Consider the following 16,631-nt stretch of genomic DNA (forward strand, 5'->3'; position numbering starts at 1 on the left):
TGGACATGCAGCTGGTGATGAGTGAGACCCACAGATAGACCAATGGGCACTTGGATTGCATCTGGATCCCCTTTCTTTTCTTTAATTTTTTTTCTATTTTGCAGATGGGCACAGTGCCTTCCTTTCTCCCTCCCTCCCTCCCTCCCTCCCTTCTCTCTCTCTCTCTCTCTCTCTCTCTCTCTCTCTCTCTCTCTCTCTCTCTCTCTGGATGGAACCCAGTGCCTTACATATGCTAAGTAAGTGCTCTATCACTGAGCCCTGGGCCCCAGCCCCCTTTATTTTTGTTAGGCTGTTTCATGAAAGGCTCAGCTAGGGCTGAAGACTCCACCAGGTGGAATCAGAGGTTGGGTCAGGAACTAAGAATCTTGGAAAAATGTCTCTAAAAATGTTAGCTCCATGGAGGGGGGCAGGTTTTACCATGATTTGAGAACTTTGAATATTTCCTGACATGGAAGCATTCAGTAAAGGTATTTCACTGAATTAGAGGAAGGAAGATTTGTTGACTATGAAAGTGGCTGACTGGAGAGGGAGCACTCTTTCACCCTGTTGTCTACTCTATAGTCATAGCACATGTTGCCCAAGGTGCAGAATAGTTCTTCCCAAAGTTGAATATGTATGTGGAATTCTTAACTATCTCATTAAAACACAGGCTCTGATTCTGTAGACATAGGTAGAGACTAAGGTAGAGACGAGCAAACTAGGAGATGCCACTGTTGCAGATCTGCAGGCCCTCTTGTGTAACAGAGGATCAGGATGTCCAGATAATGCAGTTGACAGTTTTTCTTTACTTCCTTGTCTGAGTTTCTGGAGTTCTAGGACTTGAGGAGGAGGAATAGGAGAGAGGTTCATAAAAGCTCATGGTTCAACTTCAAGACTCTAAGTGTAGAGTATAATTCTCAGTAAAATAAAATGTACCAGAATGCTCAGGCAAATATGGACTTGCCCTTGGGAAGAATCTTATGGGGAAACTCTACAAAAAACTGAAGCAGAGTTCTGCCAAAAATGAGAAGGAGGCTACTGCTTTTTGTATTTTTGTATATATATTTTTTCTTTTAAGTTCACATGAAAAGAATTGGGTCTTTCAAGTTTTTTTCCTTACTTTCATTTTTCTGTTCATTAGATTTGTTGCCTTAGACCTGGTGAATTTGTATGTGAATACAAAAAAAAAAAACATACACACACACACAAAAGCTTTGGTTTTAAGAAAGTGACTAAATGATAAAAGAATATTTAGAGCAATAATTGAAGAACTCTGAGCAAGAATTCAAAGGAGCAGCATTCCTGACACAGTCAGTAGTTTTGGGAACAGCTAACAGCTCAACAACTGGTATACAGAAATTCTCATCTAGCAAGTTGGACATTATTTCAACAATCTCAATATTTAAATGAAGAGCAATTGAAATGATTGTTGCAATGTGCTAAAATTTATGGAACTGAAGACAGTGTGATTTATTATATGAGTTGGGTTATCCGGGAGGTACGTACCTTAATTCATAATAATAAATGTGTTCTTGAGATTGTGGGAGATGACTTCTAAAGATGAAACCTTTGAGGTGTCAAGTATATGTACTGTTTTAAAACTCCCATTTTTTCACTTAAAAACTCATTTAAAGAAAACATCTTTCTTCTCTCTTTGCCTTTTTCTGTTTGGCTTCTTGTTGATTACTGTTTCTCTGAGGGTAGTGCCTGGACTGTCTGGGACCCAACAGGTGCTGTTTAGGGTGTTTTACCACAGTGTACCATTTTGTAAAAAGCACTGTGATGGATTAGAAAAAAGTGTAGAATGGCTTGGAACAGGTGTTTACCCAGACAAATTGAAATGGATAGTAGGACAATTATCCAATTAATTTATTAAATGTGCTTAGTCACTCCAGATAAATCAAAGAAATTTCCTCTTTCCCTGATTCATCCTCAGCTTGAGATTGGCTTGAAGTGTCTCAGATAATTACCTAACTTTCTGCTTTATCTTTGCCTATACAGACCTAGCCAATTTCTCCCACTAGTGAAGAAACTAAATTATTCTCACCTCTTCAGGAAACCTTTAAAAATCTTTAACTTTTAGAGGCTAATTTCTTGTCCTTTGTTTGGGACTTTAACCTTTTGTTTCTGATAGTTGTATGGACATATTTGCTCTTCAATTATGTAACATTGGAAGAGTGTACACTTTATCTTTCATTTATAAGGGGGATAATGTGTAAAGTGGGTTTTATGATGGAGAGTCTTTTAAATTTAAAAATGCTAATAGGACAAAAAAATTAACATTTGTTTTGCAGATGGCAGCTGAATGGCAGTGATATTGATATGAGTCTGGAACATCATTACAAGTTGAATGGAGGAAATCTTGTGGTTTTTAACCCCAACAGAAACTGGGATACAGGAAGTTACCAGTGTTTTGCTACAAATTCACTTGGGACAATTGTCAGCAGAGAAGCTAAACTCCAGTTTGCCTGTAAGTTTATGTTCACACATCTTGTTAAATGGGTATTTAAAAGTATTTAACTTAATTTGTGTGGCCATTTTGAATTTTAATAACAATGTGTCTATTCTATTGGTTCAAAAAAATAGATTGAAAAAATAGCTCAATGTGATTCTTTGGACTTCTATGACATGTGCAAAGTAGATCTTAAAATGTGTGTGTATATGTGACTCCTTTATTACTATTTTGTATGAGTTCCAATTAGAGAATGCAAAACAAGGCAGTTAAGTATCCTGGATGGAACAGCTGCTCCATCCTGGAAAGAATGTGATAGAATAGTCAGGCGTGGTCCTTACTAGGCAGATCATTTAAATTACAAATATATCTTGCTAACCTGGAAACATTAAGGAAGAAAAAACAGTGGGAAAAAAGAAGAAAATGACGTATGTGGTGATATATTTTTCACCTCCTTTGGGGAATTGCAAAAAAGGACCCTCAGCACAAGCTCCCCTAAGTTCCTAGCCTGGGAGGTCATGTTAATTGAACCCCCTTGAGGAGGTGACCCACATTAATAAAAATCAGATTCTTCCTCCACAGAGTTAGGAATTGAGACCAAAGGCTCAGTGTAGTCTTAATATTTGTCTATTTTCTACTTTTTGTTTCTCTTCTCGTTTGTTTTTTATTTTGTATTATCATGTACATCACCATGACTTTGGTACTTGGTTTTCTTTTAGCTCTTCGTACCTCTCTATTTCTGAAATTGGAATGTACATGTTCCAGCACTGTGGTAGTGTTCTGTCTCAGCTCCCCTCACAAACCATTATTAAATTAATGATGTGCTACTTAAGGCAGGCCCGCTGCTTGGCTCTTTTTATAACAGCCCTGGTCGGTTTGTCCCACCATTCCATTCCATACTTACTTGCTTCTTCCTTTGTTTCCCCTCATCCCGCCCCCATATGCATAAGTTGTTGTTGTTTTTTAACCTATATATTGTCTGGGTATTTTGAAAGCTATAGGTAGTGTTTATATTATGCAATCTGTTATATTTGAGATTAACAAAGTGTTTTATTTCGTAAATAGAGAAATTTAAGTTTAGAGTTTTTTCAGTGTCTTTCCATTTTAAAGAGTTTAGATCCATTTATCCTTAGTGTATACTTTGCATTCTTGTATTTCTGTGATTATTTATTTTTAAATTATGTCATTTAATATACATGTTATGTATACATATATTGTGAAATGTGGTATATATGCATGTATGCACCTGTATATAGTGAAATATATGTAATATACATATGTGTATATATCTGTATATATAGAAATATTCTCTTCATGAATAGTAACATATGTGTATATAGTTTTCAAACAGAATTTTGCCAAAATCTTCAGCACTAACCACCAGACCTCTTTCCAGTTTTGCATTAATTCATTTCTTAGACCATATTTAAACATTTCTAACATTTAATATATTCTGTATAAAAATTTAAATATGTTTCATGCTTTTCTTTTTAATAATGTCATCCTTTTGTCTTAAATATGAAGGTGGGTTTTGGTTGGTGATACATGTTGAAACTACTTGTTTAATTGGAGACTTCCTAAGGCACTGCCTAGATGTCTTCTGCAGTCAGTTGCTTGATAGAAGGTGGCCACACTAAGCACAGTTTCCTGCTGAGCTCACCACCACCACTGTATTTTTAGGTTCACTCAGTTGGACATGGTAGGATTACTTTTTCTTCATGTTTTCAGCTGAAAAAAGATCTATTTCCAGCACACAGCTAAATTTATATCTATTTAACTTGCATTGCTTAGAACTTGGAAATTTCTCTTGTGATAATTGGACATTTTGTATATAATTTAAGGATGTTTCCTCCTTTTATATCTTTTAGTTTGGTTCATGTGTATTTTAGAAAGTCAGTTGTCATCTATGTATTAGATAGTTCTTGTCCTTTGTTTGGAATTATTTTCCTCTCAGTCTTCTCTTTCCTATCAATTTCTGTTCTGGATCCATAGAAGCCACATCTTTCTGTATTCTTTTAAGATAAAGATTATTCTCTTGAATATTCTTTCTCCACTACTTCCATTTGCTGCTTCCATTTTTAGGTCTGAGACTTTTCAACAGATGGTGTCCAAACTCAGGGTCTGTCATCAGGTGGTTTAGGTGGATTCTTCTGGCCCTACATTTGCACCCTAGATGCTACAGCATTTACATTGATCTCTAGAAAGAAGAACCAGTTCCCAGGCTCCTTACTGTTTCCAGGAGCACTTCAGCAAGTGCACCCTTTGTGTAGTGGTATGTTTCTACTCAAAATTCTTACATCCTATAGTATTTAAGGGAGTGTAATTAACTTATGGATTTTTCCTCAGTCGGCCCTTCTGGAGACTATGGTCTGAATTGAAAATATCTCTAAAATTATATTGCACCATCTACAGTCTGTCCCTGGTTCTTGGATAGCACTTTATAGGCAAAGCAACATGAAATTGTTGAGTCTATGATAAGATTTTAACAAGCATCCTCATTTGTAAGATACTTAGTAACATTTTTGTGGATGCAAGGGAAGACATGAGAGTTCTGGGTCAGAGACAAAGGGCTTTGTTACTCTCATAACCTCAAGCACCATGAATTTCAGCAATTTGATTTCATTCCTCTTGTCCACCCAAGAGGAGATTCAGTGTGGCTGTGGTGGATGGTATTTCCATAGCTGAAGAACAGTGAGTTGGGAGAATCTACCTCTTTTACAGAAAGAAGAAAGCAAATATGCTTTTTGTCCCATAGGGATACAGTATCCTATCTTCCAGGTTGCTCTCTGCAAACACACCCCTAGTTATGGGCCTCTCATTTTGGCACAGGCAGAAAAAAAAATGCAGGAAAATAGAATTCTTAGTGGGTCACTTTCACCTGTCCCCAAAAAGGTCATTTTCCTTGCTTATTTGTGTCCTTGACTTTCTGGGTGAGGGTGCACCAGATCAAGACAAGTGGGATTAGAGAGGTTCAAAATATAAAATATCTCCCTGCCTTTATTGGGAAGTCCCTCTTTTACAAACCTAGGATGTGCCATTGAGCCCTGGGGTTTTCTGTCAGTCTGTTCTGCGGTGACTTACACTGTTTATTTCCTCCTGTGCTTTTAGCTAGATTGCTTAGTAGTCTTGGTGTACTGTGAGATTCTTTGGTATTGTTTTAAATTTCTTAGTGTTCTACTAAGAGATTTATTTGAAAGTTTCAAGAAGGAATATTGAGTATTTTTAACCTGGTACTACATTAAACTGAAAAGGTTCCAAATTTTTTATTTAATTAATATGGCTGGGATTTAGATTCCTGATAAAGCCCCCAAAGAAAGTGGCAAATGATTAGAAGATATTTTATAACTGTTAGAGAAAAACATTGCTTTGTTTTGGTAACCTGAAAGAATGTAATACATTAACTGGAGAGGAAATAAGGATGGAGGCTCTTGTGTTAGTAGGATGCTCATGACTCCAGTTCAGAGAATCTTGGCTGTCTTTGCTGCAGGCAAATGGATGGTAAAGTGTTGTCATTGAAAAATGTTCTCTCTAATTTTTCAATATAGCTGTGTCTCCCCTCCAGACTGTGTCTCCCCTCCAGACTGTGTCATGTTTGTATGCTTAGCAATACTTCTTTGTTTGTATCCACCACAGAGAAAGCACTTCTGTGTAGTTCATGAATGAGTGAGTAAATGAAAATATGGTCAGTGCACCATTTTAATGCTCATGAAAATGCAACGTGTGTGTGTGTGTGTGTGTGTGTGTGTGTGTGTGTGTGTAATAATTTCAATTTTTTAGTTGCTTGAAGATAGTTTTGGTCATAAAATGAATGTGAAAATCCTGTAGTTTAAGATGCCTGCTTTCTATAGACACTCAGTCCTTTTTCACAGATTTAGGGTGGAACAATTTTCAGAAGAAAGAGAGATGTAAAATGATTCAGTGACTGAGTTGTAGACATTGTCTCAATTATTTGCTGTTATGTTACATGGATGTAATTTGGGGTGCTTTTTTAGTTTACTGGGATAATATTTCTGTCCACTTCTTAATTCTAGCGGCAGAAAGTTAAAGAGTTGCCTTTGGAACCCCCTGTGTCCTTGCTTTCTAATATCTACTTTTCTCTTAATCCTGAATTTCTTGTATTCCTGATGAAAATATTTTTATTTTGACCATTTCTGAGATGCAATATATGTTTTAAATCATGGCTTATATTAGAGGTCTCAATATAGTTCCTCAATGGAGGAAGTATAAGGGATGTCTAAGTAGCTACCGTTTATTATTTCAAAATTTAAAACAATTGAAGTACCTTATCCTGGTGAAATTCCCTTTCTCCATAGATATTCAGTGTTTTAGTTAAATGTGTTTTACTTCCATGTGTTTTTAAGAAGTTTTGACTACATATGAATATATTCTGAGCAACACATAAAATCATTTTAAGTTTTTTAATTTCTTGTTTTTTTTTCTTTTGAAAATTGAACCCAGGGGTGCTTATTCACTGAGCTGTATTTTTTATTTTGACACAGAATCTCAATAAGTCACTTATATCTGACTCACTAAAGTTGCTAAAGCTGGCCTTAAACTTGTAATCCTTCTGCCTCAGCTTCCTGAGCTGCTGGGATTACATGTGTGTGCCACCATAGCCAGCTACTTTCAAAATTTCTTAAACAATATGCACATAACTATTTTTCTTCAGAATTATGCTTTTGAATATCTGTCAATCTGCAGCCTTGCCAAACTTGCTATTCTCTTATTTTTTAATTTGACAAAATCAGATACATTACAGAACTGAATTTTATTGTGGTTTTTAAATTGTGTTTCTGTGGTTTCAATGAAGTCAAGCTCCTTTTCATATATTTCTTCATTGATTGTTTTTCTATTATCTATATACTTTCATACTGGATACCTGACTTTTTAATGATTGATGTTGTCTGTATGTTCTGCATAAATCGTTTGTCATTTACATATATTATAAATTATCTTTGGATTGTTAATAGCTAATTTGTTTTCTCCAATGCTGTCAAATGAAGTGATGTTCTTAATTTTTATTTTAGGTTAAATTATCAGCCATTTTCTTTATGGGTTATGCTCTCTTCTGAATTCTTTAAAATCCATCTTCCTCATTGTAAAATGGAAAATTCATTCTCTTAAATTTACTAATAAATGTGTTGGTGTTGCTGTTCCTGGTGGCACATGCTAGTAATTCCAGCAACTCAGGAGGCTGAAGCAGGAATATCACAAGTTCAAGTCAAGCTTTAGCAATTTATCAGGGTCCTTAGCAACTCAGTGAGACTCTATCACAAAACAAAACCCAGTCGGTTGAGATTTGGCTCAGTGGTAAAGTGCCCATGGGTTCAATCCCCATTACTAAAAATAAATAAAGTGTTGGCGCTTTGCTTCTCATGTTTCAGTCTTTCTTTAATCACCTGGAATGGATACCATTTCCTTTATTTCATGATGTTCATTTGCTATAGCAGCTGAATTGATTGAAGGTTCTGCTTTTTACCAATTTGAACACAATGTGTGCTCCCTTTCTCAAGCTTCTCTGGACTTTTCTGCTTGCAGAATATTATTTGCTAATAATCACAGTTTTCGGTTCCTTGCCGACCACTGTTCCCTTTGTGTATCTAACTTAATGGTATGGCTCTTTCTCTGACCTAGTGTGTTGATTCCACATAAGGGGGTAGACTTCCCTGTTCTGCTCTTGATTTCAATGAGAATAAGTGCAATGCAGCTTTCCCTGTGCAAAGCAATGTCTGGCCCACTATATAGATAGCCTTTATTGGGAATTTATCAGCTAGTTTAATTTTAATCATGGATGCTTTATTCCTTCATGCTGTATTACCTGCTTTTACTAAAATATATATGCGGCTTTTCTCTTTTATCTGTTGATATAGTTAGCACTTTTCAGTATGAAGTGGCCTTGTACTTGGGCTAGTCACATAGGCTGTTATGTAATTTTTAATGTCTTGGATATTATCTTTTAGTGTTTTGTAAAATACTTCTGCAGATCAGTAATGGAGGAGATTTTCATTTTCTCATCTCTACTTTTCTGGCTTTGGTATAAAAGTTATATGCACCTCTAAAAATGATTTAAAGAGTATTCCTTATTTTCCTATCCCTAGAAAACATTGAGAAATGGTGGAATTTGCTGTTCCTTGAAGAAGATATAGAACACAAGCATAAAAACATGTGGGCCTGGAGTTTTCTTGGAGGAAACTTTTTAATTAATAGTTAAATTTATTGAGTAGCTATTGGATTAATCATACTATTTCTTTTTGACAGGTTTAATATTTTTAGGAATTTTATTTATGTTTTTTAATGTATGGACAAAAAAATGTTCAAAAACATTTTATATCTTTTTTTCTAAATTTGACTGTAGATGGCCATCTCCGGTTCCATTATGGATATTATTTTGGTACTCTTTTAACATCAATTTTTTTTCTTAGAACTTGATCATGTGAACCTTTATACTTTATTCATTTATTTTACTTCTACCTTTACTGTTCTTTCCCAGTTCTTGGTTTATTTTCCTATTCTGTTTCTATCCAGTTAAGTTGTGTGGGGATTAGTTCTTTTTTTTCCCAACTTTTTTCTACTCTAATATAAATACATATGGTTTTAAATTTCCCAGAGAGCACCATTTTGGCTGTTTGCAGTGAGTTTGACATACAGTAAGTTTATTGTTTCACATCTGTAAATGTAATAATTGTATTGTGATTTCTCTTTGGTACATCTGAGTTCATCAGATACATAATTTAAAATTTTCAAACACATTTTCATTAGCCCTTGTTTGTGATTTCTAAGCTGCAACCATTGACCACACAGTACATTTTGAAGCTGTTACTACTGGAAATTTTTCTTACTTGCTTTGTGACTCAACATTTTTTAATGATTTATGTGCTTGGAATCATGTATATTATCCAAATACTGGGCACATTTTTCTTCATATGTTCATGGAATTAAACCTTCTAATCATTATGTTCAAGTCATTTTGTCATTACTGGTGCATAATCTATTAACCTTATCTATTTCTACCTCAGTGATGGTGAAATTCTGTTTGTGCCTTTATTGCTGTACATTTTGCTGTATGTATTTAGCACATTATTGAGCTATAAAAATTTAGAATATTTTTGTCAACATTCAGTAATTCTCTATTTAATAAATTACTTTGCCTTATATTTTAAATGTTAATATATTAATATTGCAATTTTATTCTGATTTTTGTTTTTTTTTTCCTTCCCTATATCTATATTGAATGAGAATTTCTTTTCCCTTCAAAATGTTGAAGATTGCATACACTCTTTTTCTTATAGGAGTTGGCCCAGAAATTTTAGTATTCCTTATCTCCAGCAATAAGGATTTTATATTTTAAACCATATTGCCTACCTCCAGGATCCTATTCTGTTGTTGTCCAATGCTGTGTTAAATTTCTTAACCCTATGATTAGACATGATTGTTGTTGTTCCTTTTATGTTCTTGTTTTTCTTTTACATCAGAAATGATAGTTTGTGCACACTCCTACAGAGCTTGTAATTTTTCAGGGGGATGTTGAACTTTTGCCTGTATCCTTTCTATTTTTCCTTTTCTGGAGTAAGCTCCTTTTAGCTTTTTTGCTTGTTTCCTTTGATATTTGCCTTCGTGTTTCTAAATAACTTGCTGACGTCGCCACTTCCTGGGTCAAGTTTTGGTTGTGAGCATTAGACTGACCCTTGGCTCCAACACCTGAGGCTGTCCTTCTCTGCCACCTTAGCAGCATGGGGTTGCATTGTTATGAAGTTTAAGAAAAACAGCATGTTTCAGTCGTTACTGTCACAAAAGTACAAAATTAAAAGCAGTTAGCGGCCCAATATGTGCTCCTGGCTATGCCTGGAGTTGCCCAAGTATCTATAAGCCTCTGCTTTTCTATCCAGAACTCCACGGAAGATAAAACCGCAGCCTTTGTGTCTGAAGCTGGGGATTAGGAAGAAGTCTGGTGCTGATGGTTAGTGGATTCATATGTGTCATCTTAGGCCATGTTATTATAAGATTTTATTGGACTGTAATTTCAGTTAGGTCAATATATTCAGTGATGGCATTATTAGAACTCTGTAACTGATATTCAGAGCTAAATTTGGTGGCAAATGATTATTTATTTTTTCATGAACAATTTTTCTTTCCCCCCAAATTAGTAATCTTGTTATACTTTTTTACTTCCTGGTTTTGCTATTGTCTTATACTAAAAGCAGGCAAAATGTTGGCCACTTTTCTGAATCTCTTATCAGATACAGATGCCTCACTCATTCTATCAGTTTCACCTTCTTGGGGAAGTATGTTCTAGAGCTATTTGGAGTGCTCCAGCCTGGGCTGGTCTTCTTGCATATCAGGGGATCTATCCCTTTGAGTTCTCCCTTCTACATCACTAAGGATCCCTGCATTATCTGTGCCATGTGTATCTTCTTAAACCTGTGTTCATTGTTTTACTCTTTCCTGGAAGTACCATTTTAGAGTACCAGGTCTTCAACTATCCTACGAAGAGATGTATAATGTATACAGTTGTTGTAGATCATGTATCCTAAAATTTTTATGCTAGTAGACTTGACTGAAATATGTGGCTTTATCTGAATACTCTGTCAAAATCGTTTCCTTCAGTTTTTTGAACACACTTGTCTGTATTCCAGTGTTGCTCTTGAGAAATCTAATGCCATTTTGGCTCATGGTATCTTGTACAGAGGATCTTGTTTTTCTCTAGAAAAGCTTGTTGGATCCTATTTTTGACTTTAGCGTTCTTCAGTGTCACAGTGACTTGGTTTTCTATGAATCTAATTTTGTTTAGCCTACTGTTATTACTTTTGTTGTCCTGTAGTTTTGACACAGGAGTCCTTTAGTAATGGGAGAGTATTTTAGTCAGCTATATTGTTGCTGTGATCAAAAGACCTGACTAGGACAATTAGAGGAGGAAATGTTTATTTTGGTCCTCATAGTTTCAGAGGTCTCAGTTTATAGACAACCAGCCACATGCTCTGGGCTTAAAGTGAGGCAGAGCATTAAGGCAGAAGAGTTTAGTATAGGCAAGTGGCTCAAGGCACTGCACCAGGAAACAGAGAGAGGGAGAAGGAGAGAATTCCACTCAACAGGGACAAAATATATACCTCAAAGGCATGCCCACCCTGGCTATGGTTACCACCCAGCTAATCCTTTCAAACTAATCTACAGATTAGTTTAAGATTCTCTCAACCCAATAATTTCACCTCTAAACTAATTTTCTTCATCTCACAAATGAGCTTTTAGAGGACACCTCATATCTAAGCTATTACATTTTGCCACAGGTCCCCAAAAGCTCATGTCCATTTCACAATGCAAAATTCATCTACTCCATTTCCAAGAGTGTGCACAGTCTTAACACTTCTAGGATTTCCATAAGTCCAAACTCAAAGTCTCCTTTGAGACACAAGGCAAACTCTCAATGAGAGCACCCATAAAAAAAAATTCAAAACATGTTGCATATATCCACTACAGTAAGGCACATACTATCCATTTTTTTTTTACAAGGGAGAAATTAAGGCATTGAAAGAAGGGATGAGACAAAAGACCAAAATCCAACTGGGCAATTGGATTCTATAGCTCTGTGTCTAGCATCTAGGATTAGTGGCCTCCTGATATTCTCTTCAAAGGGCTTTTTTTTTTTTTTTTAGTACCACCCACTATGGCTTCGCAGCCAATATGGCCCTTCTCTTGTCTTACTTCTCTGCTCAATTCCTATAGCTTTCTTCTGCAGACATTCCACATTACTGGCATCTTTTAAACTTGAGGGTCTCCACTGCAGCTTTGGCTTCCTTCCCACTTTTCCACACCTTGCCCTATCAGGAATGTCCACAGTTTCTCCAACCCTGGGGTACTTTGCCTTGCCTCCCCAGAATCTCTTTTGAAATCTCAGTGGAAGCCTCCATCACCCTCCAACTGCAGCATAATGGATTCCTACAGAACCAGCACTAATTGGCCAAGTTCTGCCACCATTTCAATAAGTAGTCAAATATCCAGAGACCTTAGTTGCAGCAACTTATGAGTACCTGGGCAGCTGAGCATGGTAAAACAGCTTCTTATGTATCCCTGTGCAAGCAGAGTGCCCCACTGGTCTCTTCTCAAAGGAATTTTTACTTTTATATCCTTGAACCTGAGATGGATGTGGTCTTGCCAATTCCTGAGATGCTTTCAAATCATATTTAATAGTATTTCTTGGTGAAGTATTTAGGATTTATTTAATGGCTGCAATCTCTTTAACAACCACACCTTCCTTAGCCCCAGTTTTACTTGCTATTTTCTGCCCAAATTGCAAGTTTTTAAAAAAATCTTTTTTCTTTTCTTGCCTCTCCTGATTATCACAATGAATTTGGCTAAAAGCCACCAGCTATACCTGTACCACCCCATAAAGGCTCTGCTGTCTTGAAATTTTCTCTGCCAGATAAATTAGTCCATCACCTTTAAATTCAGCCTCACAAAAAGTCTCAGAACACTGACAAAATGTAGACAGCGTTTTAGCCAGAATATAATATGATGACCTGTAGTCCAATTTTCAGAAAAGTTGTTTTTCTTCTCTGAAACAGCATGAACCCATTCTTTACTGTCTGCAATCCTATTAGCAATCTGATCTTCTGAGTACCCAACGTAATTGCTCATTAAGCTCTGCTTATGACATTTTAAAGATTTTCTATCTTGCATCTGTAAACTTTTGAAAATTTCACCCACAAGTTCTAGAAAGCTCCAAAAGTTTCTGAATCACATGTTTAGATTAGTCACAGCCAGGATCCTATTTCTCAGTACCAATTTTTGCTCAGTAAGCTTTTCTTCACTGTGTGACCAAAAGACCTAACAAGAACAGTTTAAGGGAGGAAAAGTTTATTTGGTGCTCATAGTTTCAGAGTTCTCAGTCTGTAGACAGCTGGCTTCATTGCTGTCTCTAGTAGGTACGGCAGAACATCATGGCAGAAGATTGTGGCAGAGGAAAGTAGCTCAACCAATGCACCAGGAAGCCGAGAGACACTCAGCTCCCCTCATATGGACAAAATATAAACCCCAAGTGCATGCCTTCAGAGACCCAACTTCTCATGCTACAACCTACCTTCCTACAGGTACCACCCAGCCAATTCCTATCAGCTGATTAATGCACTGATTGAGTTAAGCCTCTTATATTCAAGTCATTTCACCTCTAAACTTTCTTATATCATCTCACACATGAGCTTTTTGGAGGACATCTATTATCTAAACCATAACAGTGACTTTGTATGCTTTCCTTAGTTTTCTGTTCCTATTTCATTCATATTTTTACTTTTATCTTGAGCAACCCAGATTGGATTATTCCTCTCACCTCCACATTGACTTCCAAGCCTACTCAAATTTCCTTTTGTTGACATTTACCCCTGCCTGTTGGTAGGTAAATTCAAACCTTGCTTAGGAAACTTCTATTGAGTTTTAGTATCTATTTATTTTTTTAGAGGCTTTGTATTTGAAATATTGCTTTTATATCTTATTCTAGGTTAAGAGTTGTAATATTTTTTCATCTAAACCTCAAGGATATAACCAAACTGAAAACCATTTTAAGTCATGTATTGGGCTCAGTGTGGCCCCACATGTATAGTAAAATTTCATTCTTCCTGTTAGTTCTATTCTATAAGGTCATTTCTAATACTGGAATTAAGAACCAGTGAGCCCTTGAGCCCAGTGGAACACAGGACTAGGTTTCCATGAAACTCACACAGCATTCTTATCAACCAAACAATATATAATGTGCATTTCTGCTTAAAGACACTTAGTCTATTATTGATTCATTGACAATGAATTCTTGGCCAATCATATTGTAACCCATGCCTGAATGAAGCTTATCTAATACCTGTATTTTCTCCATGGGGAAAAAGACAACCTTTTTGCATATAAGAACACTAGATAGCACTTCAGCACTTACTTGGGGGATGTTTTAAAAAGTGAAATCACCAACCAAACACAAATGTGTGATCAATGTGGCACTAAATATATTAGAGAAAAGGACAATTTTTATATATTCTAGACACAAATCATTCCTTTGTTCAGCATATTCACACTGTATGTATCATGTTCTCAGTAGTAATTTTGTAGCTGTCTTGGTTATTAGATTGACTGTTGCTTGTATTCAAGTTACCCTTATCTTACTTAATTATATAATTATTTCTCTGGTCCATCTAGGAGTCTACTACTCCTTATTGCTTACATAAACTTTGCCTCATTTACTAATATTATCATCTGAAGTAACAAAGATCTAATAAGGCATATAAAATAGCTAAAAAAATGATAGAAGAATTCAAATTCCACAAACTGCCCAGCAATGTTGATAAAGTACAACAAACTTACTGCATATCAAAAACAGATAGCTGCAAAGTAGATTAGTAAATTCTAGATCCATTCTGTGAAAGGGTAGTGATGCTGGCAGTTCATGTATGCTAAAGAGAAGTTGTGTCTTCATGTAAGAAGCTGAGTTTCTCTTAGGTATGTATACCTAGAAAACAACATTGCATATTGAAATTTTATTACTTTTCATGAGTTAGGCATCCACTGTACTTTTTCTACCCCTTCATAAATTCATTATAAGGAGAAAGAGATGGACAAACATGTCCTAGCCCTCCCCCAAGTCCACAGCTGGTTTGACCATGAGCACAGACTTTCAGGGATGTGGGATGTGTGCATAAGTTCTTAATTCCAAATGCTCATTTCCTAGCTGAAGACCTTATCTCCCATTTCCACGTGGGTGAATTGCAAGCTGATACTATGGTGCTTCACACCCTCATCGCACTGCCTGGCAAACCCAGTCTAAGTCCTGGAATTCATGAGTTTACTGTACTACAAAACTTTCCCTACTTATTCATCCTGTTCTACTCAAGTTTCCATTTTTTGACATTTGGTTACCCCTCTATGTGTACTTCCTGGATTCCCCTTCTCAACTAATGTTAGGCCAGCTCCGACTTTCTTGATGTCTGTAGGTATCTCTAGCTTCTCTTTCCAAATCATAACTTTGATTTTTCTTATATCTCTCCCATATCTGGAGTTTTCTGACTTAATGAGAGACACATTTTGTGTGTGTGTTGTTCAGATTCAATCCTCTAGATCACCGCTGAGTTCCATCTTTCTCTTATATTCCACAGGGCTCTCATCAATTGATCTTACTGCTTTTGTCTTCACACTGTACCTAGAATCTGACTACTTTTCACTCTCTTCACAGCCACCACTGTGTGGGAGGCAGTCTTGCCTCTCACCTCCCCTGCAGTAGTAGCCCTTCTGATCATCCCCTTTCCAGTACCTCCACCCCTGGAGTCTTCTGGCTTATACCCCAGCAATCAGCATGGTTCCTTTAATTTTGTGCCAAACAAGTCCATTACTTCCTGATCAGACCCTCTAATGCTTTCACCTAAGAATGAGAAGAAATTTCACATATGATCTTGGCTCCCATGGCCACGTCCTGCCTCTATATGTGATTTTCCATCTCTTCCCACTTTTCTCTTCCAGCAAGGTCCATATATTTATTTATATATATATTTTTTTTTTCTTTTTTTTTTCTCTCCTTTTCAAGATTGAAAGTCTTTGTGGTCCATTGTCATATTCCTAGGTCCTGGAATTTAAGAGATGCTCATTCGCTGTCTGTTAAGTAGATGAAATAATCAAATTGTGGGAACCATGTCCATCAAAGGTAGTCACTTTCTTGATATAAAGCAAGCATCTGGTCTTGACTTGAAATGTCTTGACTTTTTAAACATTGGAGACTAAATTTACGATTTATAAAAGTCAACTCTTTCTGCATTAAACAGAATAAGTCTGGAGGCCAGCTACAACCCCAATGTCACCAGGTACAGGTCTCTGACCACTTTGTTGAGAGTAGACCTCACAATGAAATGGGAAGGATTGCATTAGAGCCTGGGGACCCCTGCTTTCCTCTCTTTAGCAGACCATGTAAGACAGCATTTGTTGAGCCCAGGGTGCTCTTTCCACTTTTTCTCCTACCCTGTTTTTCTGGCCATTGGTAATCTTTTTAAGTGAAACAGAAATGGATCACAGTGCCCTACAAAGCATTTCTTCTCCCCATCAAGTAAAGGCATAGCACGTTTATTTGCTTTTATTAGATTATAGTATTTAAAAGCACACGGAGGCTTGGGAAAGAAAGTTTGGAGAGAAACAAAACAAATGCAGAGATTTTTAAGGGTGAATCCCACCATGGCTGGCTGTTACT

General features: G+C 36.5%; 1 protein-coding gene across 1 annotated transcript in view; it reads left to right on the forward strand.

Moving 5' to 3' along the window:
* The window catches only part of LOC143388496 (contactin-3), a 307,981-nt gene that overhangs the window by 119,692 nt on the left and 171,658 nt on the right, over positions 1 to 16,631 (forward strand). Inside the window, 1 exon segment of the mRNA XM_077108341.1 lies at positions 2,274 to 2,449. Coding sequence (XP_076964456.1) covers positions 2,274 to 2,449 — 176 coding nt within the window.

This window comes from Callospermophilus lateralis, unplaced genomic scaffold (assembly GCF_048772815.1).
Source record: "Callospermophilus lateralis isolate mCalLat2 unplaced genomic scaffold, mCalLat2.hap1 Scaffold_551, whole genome shotgun sequence".
Taxonomy (NCBI): Eukaryota; Metazoa; Chordata; class Mammalia; order Rodentia; family Sciuridae; genus Callospermophilus; species Callospermophilus lateralis.